Consider the following 6,150-nt stretch of genomic DNA (forward strand, 5'->3'; position numbering starts at 1 on the left):
TCGCATGGCACTGTACAACATTGTGCCATGTGAATATCGTTGCGTACGTGCGAACTTCAAATCGCTATAGCTCATTTCTGTCGTTGAAAAACCTTGCCTATTCATGTTGATTGGACTGCTAATTAATATCTTCGTAACTGCTGGTGCTCGACATAAGTTTTGGAATTAACGCTTGTGATATTTGTGAGCGGCGGAAATCTACGGGATACGCATATGAAAGTCGATATTTGTGATCGCATTCGAATGTGAGACTGTTTTTTATTCCGTAGTTCGTTGCGACGTATTCGTAACTTTGAGCTAGCCTAACATAACGATAGTGTGTAAGTAGTAAGAACTAGGGGTGAGATGTGTTAGCGCTAATACTTCTGAGCTAGCCTAACATAACGATAGTGTGTAAGTAGTCAGAGCTAGGAGTAGGATGTGTTAGGACGGCATTCACCTGGGGTCTCCGAATATTTTTTCCGGTTTTTTTTGGGGGCTGCACTTACATCCCTGCAGAATGAATATAGATTCCCTCCTCTACTAAACCTGTCCCCACCTCTACCCATCACCTCCTAGACATGTCCTCTCTACCTCTCTTACATACTGGACATGTCCCCTTCTTCACACATGATATCATGAACACGTCACTCCCTGAACCAATCATGTACCGACATTTCCCATCGTCCTCATCACATGCTGGATGTGTTTCCTCTTCACCACCACATACTAGAAATGTCCTATGTATCCTAACACATACTAGAAATGTCCTATCTCTCCTAACACATACTAGAAATGTCCTGTCCCTCCTAACACATACTAGAAATGTCCTGTCCCTCCTAACACATACTAGAAATGTCCTATCTCTCCTAACTCATACTAGGAATGTCCTATCTCTCCTAACACATACTAGAAATGTCCTATCTCTCCTAACACATACTAGAAATGTCCTATCTCTCTTAACACATACTAGAAATGTCCTATCTCTCCTAACACATACTCGACATGTTCCTTCTTTCTCATTGGTTAAGAGACATGTCCGGTACTTCACTTCTCATCGTATGATAGGCATGTACCCCTCTTTCCTTCCACTCATCACATGCTAAATATTCCCCATCCTCCCCAATCAAGTACTATATTTTATCTTATATACAAACATGAAAATCAAGAAATGAACAAAAACTTTTTCTTTGTGTATTTTTTTTTACAACCAGGAGCAACTAAAGTTCTGCTATGAAGCTGTACTGTGCTATGCACATCAAGTTCTTGCCAAACGTAAGTAGCAGTTGCTGCCTTTTACTTTGTTTCATCTTGCATTTCTGTAAACTGTTGAAAATGATTATTTGTCAAACCTGTAATCCATCAATGCTGTCAAGTCAAGCTGTTGCTAATTTATCAAAATTTTCTCGACTCGTTAGCAAACGCAAGGGCTCAGGTTTTAAACAAAAGCATATATGTGCCTGTCTGTAAAACCTGTTTTTTTTATGAAGTCAATGTATACTTCCTTTTGAAAGGAAGTCTTTTTGTTTAATTTGTTTTGTTTTGGGTCTTTTGGGAATGGTTTTTTTTTTTTTTAGATTAGGGGGAGATTTATTAAGTTTGGTTCTGGTAAGTTGAGATAAATATCAATCAATGAGAGAATAACTCCATATTTAATATGGATATGATTATTTGGTTGGTGATCATGTTAGAGTGATGAAAAAAAATATTACTGAGAAATAAATAAATAAATAAACAAATAAATAAATAAACAGACAGACAGACACAAACAAACACACAAACTAGGAAGAAGAAATGAGCAAAACAGATTCTTAAACAGGAGACCTAAACAATCCCAGTTCAACAGGAAAAACTAAAAGAAGAAACAGTTCAACCTTCTTGCAAAAGGATTTATACTTTATTTAATAAATGAAATATTATAAAAAGCTTCTATTTCAACAAGAGAGAGAGGGAGATAGATTGACGGTTTATTGTACTCACCGTTGTTTCTAATATAATAATAATAAATGCAAATTTATACAGCGCCATTATCCAGAGGAAACCAATGCTCAGTGGCGCTAATTGCTCAGGGAAGGCAGTCAAAAATAGATAAGTTTTGAGTCTGTTTTTGAAAATGTTAACGCTGGGTGCTGACTTGATGTGCAGTGGAAGTGAGTTGAAAAACTGTCTGTTATTCTATCTGTTATTGTCTGAGCATGTACGCAGGACAGTCAAATATTTCTTTTCACATAGAGTGAAATTTGACGTCCCTCTTAACACTCCAGAAGTCCTACCCGTCAGCCCTGGCACTCTTGAATCTATTGACGGTCAGTGATATAGTGCAGGGAGAACACTTATTTCAGCTGTGTAGGCTTCTGAATGTGCACAGAAAAAAGGTAGACATCATATCTTTCACTTTTGTCAATTTCCCTTTAAACTTTTGATTTTTTTGTCCTTCAGGCGGTATTTTCACTAAAATGGCAGGCACCATGTCCCCACGGCCTGCTAAGAATGCTCCGTCTAGACTCAATTCCTTTGACGTCATCATGGGAGCCGATTCCGTTCAAAGTCTACAACACAGTATCTCAAAGCTCAGCGTGAAACCGACAGAGGTCAAAGTGGACCCCTCCGGACAGGAAGAGGGTACCACTGCAGAAGGAGAAGACGGAGGAGGAGGAGGAGCTGCCTCTCTCAGTGAGGAAGTGTTTAGTACACCAGAACCTGGAAATGTTGACCCCACTGTTCCCAACCAGGAAGAGGTATCTGTAAATGTAGCGGGTAACCACGAAAGTGAACCCAACGAGATAGAACAGATCTCAGAGCAGGATATCCAGGCATTAGCTCCAAAATCGACATCTGTCACTGAACTGCTTGCGAGTAATTTGGACGATTTTTCCGTAAATGCGCAGAGATTCGTTCCTCCCGACGTCGTGGAGTCAAACACCATCCCGCAGAGTGCGCAGCAGGCTGCCAGCGAGGTCGACAGTAGCGGTGTCTCGCAGAGTGTGCTGCCCTCTATACTGGAAGATTTGACCCCGCAAAACTTTTCAATCAAGGACGAGGAGAAACAGAAAACGAAAAAGTTTACTAAAGAAGATTTTGACAATAGGAAGAATAATCTGGGTGCACCGGAAGGTGGCTTAGGCGATCCGTTTAACTCTCTGGATCCTCTTTGGTCGATGAAAGGTCCAACGGAGAAGTGAAGAAAAATACTGTCGTTATTAACAGAAAGGCCCAACAGAGAAGTGAACAATACTGTCGTTATTGACAGAAAGGTCCAATTGAGAAGTTATTTACAGAGCCATTTCACTTTGAGTGGATTGTGTAAAATTGACACACCTCTAGTGGAAGAGAGTATCCTGACCGTTGTACCGTATATATCTATAATGGGTTAATTGTGTGTCAAAGTTCATTTGGCCATGTCCAGGTATATTATGTTCTGTTTTTGACTTTCTGATCGTAGATACTAAAAACAAACGTTCAGGGTCATCTTGCTTGTTCCCCCCCCCCCTTTTTTTTTCTCCTCATTCTTCGTTCAATACCCTACATGCCATATGCTCCATTGTTATGAAATTTTTTTTTCTATATTCACACAATCTGTCGCAAATGCCAACTCATCATGAAGCAGGGGCAAGGGCAAGGGTTGAGGGATGAGGGGGGAAGGATGGTGGTTATGCAGGGGAGGGGGGGTGGGGTGTTGGTCTTCAGGGTTTGTAAAATGTGCATATACTGGATGAGTATATTAATACTGTTCTGAAAGGAACAATGGCATTTTTAAAGAATGAGTAAAACAGCATGTGTTTTTTAATTATTTAATTCTTGAAAGATTTTAAATATAAAAAAATATTGATCAGTTTAGTTGTTAAAATAAAAGTAAATGGCTGAAAGGAGGATATTGAATTCAAGAACGTTATCGGAGACATTACATTGAGTTGTGGAAAAGTTTTTTTTAAATTTTATATGTTGATGAATCCTCCAAGAATCATTGTTACTATCATTGGAATGTTTGGTGTCTCATAGAAATGAAATACACAATTTATATATCACTGTATCTCATGTAAAAAAATGATTATTTTTTTGTACGCTGTACTTTGGTTGTGATTTGGTGATGTTATGGTTAGGTATGCTATATGTATATGGAAACCTGTATCAGAGCATGTAAATAATTTAAAGAAATGTTTTTGTTTTTTTGCTCAAAATGTATTTCATCAATGCTGCGCACTAGAGTTAAGGATCTTTAGAAAAGCAGTTCCAGCTTCTATTCGAGGATTGCTTAGTTTGACTTTGCCTCTGTCCAAGTCTTATGTTTTAGAAATGAAATATGTAAGGTTGTATCTGAATGTTTGACAGTCTTATACTTTCATCTGTCTGTGTGAATGAAGGGATCATAAAGGTTTGCCTTCTTAAGAATGGTCCACTATCGGTACTCAAACATGGCACCCTAGTGGTACTCAAAAATGGCACCCTAGTGGTACTCAAGCATGGCTTCCTAGTGGTACTCAAACATGACCCACTAATGGTGCTCAAGCATGACCTACTATTGGTGCCCAAGCTTGGCTAGCTTGTGGTACTACTAAAGGCCACCTATTCTACTCTAACATGGCTTCCTAGTGGTACACAAACATGGCTCCCTAGTGGTACTCAAATATAGCTCTCTATTGGTACTCTAACAGCTCTTGTGTGGTACTCAAAACATGGCTAGCCAGTGGCAATCTAGCATTGCCCATATAGTTGGTACTGAAAAACGGTTCATGAGTGGAACTCAAAACATGGCTAGCTAGTGGTACTCAAACTGCTCTATTGTGGCACTGAAACATGGCTCACTAGTGTCACTCAAGCATTGGCCCTCTAAAGTGTGATTTTTTAAGTTGGTAAGATGCAAAGATGGTTCCATGTAATGTTAAGCCTGTTAGATTCATAGGCAATGGAAAAGAAGGGGGAACAGAAAAAAATTGGGGGGTTGGGGGAGGGGGGAATTAGGGTACTAGACTATATGGGTATATCAATTGTTGATTGCTTTGGTCATTTCTTTACATTGCATAAATAGCCTATATGGGTCACCGGAACAGATTGTATTCTATTTATCTTTATGGAAGGAAAGACAATGAAACAAGAAAGAATCCCAGTCAGTTACACAGAGTTATAACATGGGATAAAATTACATCCTCCATATTAAAGGAAATGTCGGTTGATGTCGCGGAATCAGTAGTATAACCAATTCAAGAAGGGTTGTGGGAATGGGAATAGGTCGAGCCGTATTTTGTTGTGTAGGAGGGGGAAGAGGGGGGACAGAGCTGAAGGAAAGAAAGATGATGGAACCATGCAGCCACCCCGCTTTGGTTTTGCTGTTGAAAAAGGCATGATGGCTGGCATACCAATGTTATGTACTTCTCTGTCGATAAAGGAATCATTTGGTCACTTAATGTGCAATAATCCAGTTACACATACAATTATCTTTGGATATTGGAAATATTGTTTATATAATCATATCTAAACGGGGATAAACATTTTAACTTTTGTATGGCTAGTGTGTATTATCTGCTTTGTAGCCCAGTAAGGGCAGTGATCTCAATAAGCATCCAAAGATAATCAAATTCGATTGTTTGATTTACATGTTTCTGTTTTACAAATTTGTTGATTGCTAACCATACCCACTAAACTATAAAGACGTACGGGTACCATTTTTGCCACTTGTCACTGGTTTTACCTTCCCTGCCCATCCTCACCCTCCCACTCTCCTCCATTCCAATCCTATCCCCTCATCCTGCCCTACCCCCCCCCCGCCACTGTCACCAGCCCCACCCCTTGCTTAATTGAAAAGACATTTATCTTGTTGGTTAAGCGGTCTTGCATGCAGTATTTGTGCATCTGAAGAGGATGCTACATCCACATACGTAAGATGTGTTGAGGTATGGGCGGAGGTGGAGGGGGGGGGGGCAGTGGAGGGGTGATAGTTGGGTTGGTGCACTCTATTCCCAGCTTGCCCTCCCATTTACCCGTTCATCATATCATGTCTGTTGTTCAGTGGCCTCAATTTTACTGACGAAAGATTAGCGATTATTTGACTCAGTGTCTGCAAATAAATCGTGTAGAGTATAGCATATGCTTCAAATACCATCAAAGAATAAAGTTTGTTTGTAATTAATCAAAATGAGCGTCATTTTACGGGCTGAGTTATTTACTTAACTACGG

At 39.8% G+C, this 6,150-nt stretch overlaps 1 protein-coding gene across 1 annotated transcript in view; it reads left to right on the plus strand.

The window, feature by feature from the left end:
* LOC139964914 (tyrosine-protein phosphatase non-receptor type 23-like) overlaps positions 1–5,552 on the plus strand; it is a 30,857-nt gene extending 25,305 nt beyond the window's left edge. The window contains exons 21-22 of the mRNA XM_071966969.1: positions 1,194–1,254; positions 2,419–5,552. Coding sequence (XP_071823070.1) covers positions 1,194–1,254; positions 2,419–3,161 — 804 coding nt within the window. The 3' untranslated portion in view covers positions 3,162–5,552. The remainder of the gene's footprint in view (positions 1–1,193; positions 1,255–2,418) is intronic.
* Positions 5,553–6,150: the final 598 nt, after the last annotated feature.

The sequence above is a fragment of the Apostichopus japonicus genome, chromosome 23, assembly GCF_037975245.1.
Source record: "Apostichopus japonicus isolate 1M-3 chromosome 23, ASM3797524v1, whole genome shotgun sequence".
In the NCBI taxonomy this organism is placed as follows: domain Eukaryota; kingdom Metazoa; phylum Echinodermata; class Holothuroidea; order Aspidochirotida; family Stichopodidae; genus Apostichopus; species Apostichopus japonicus.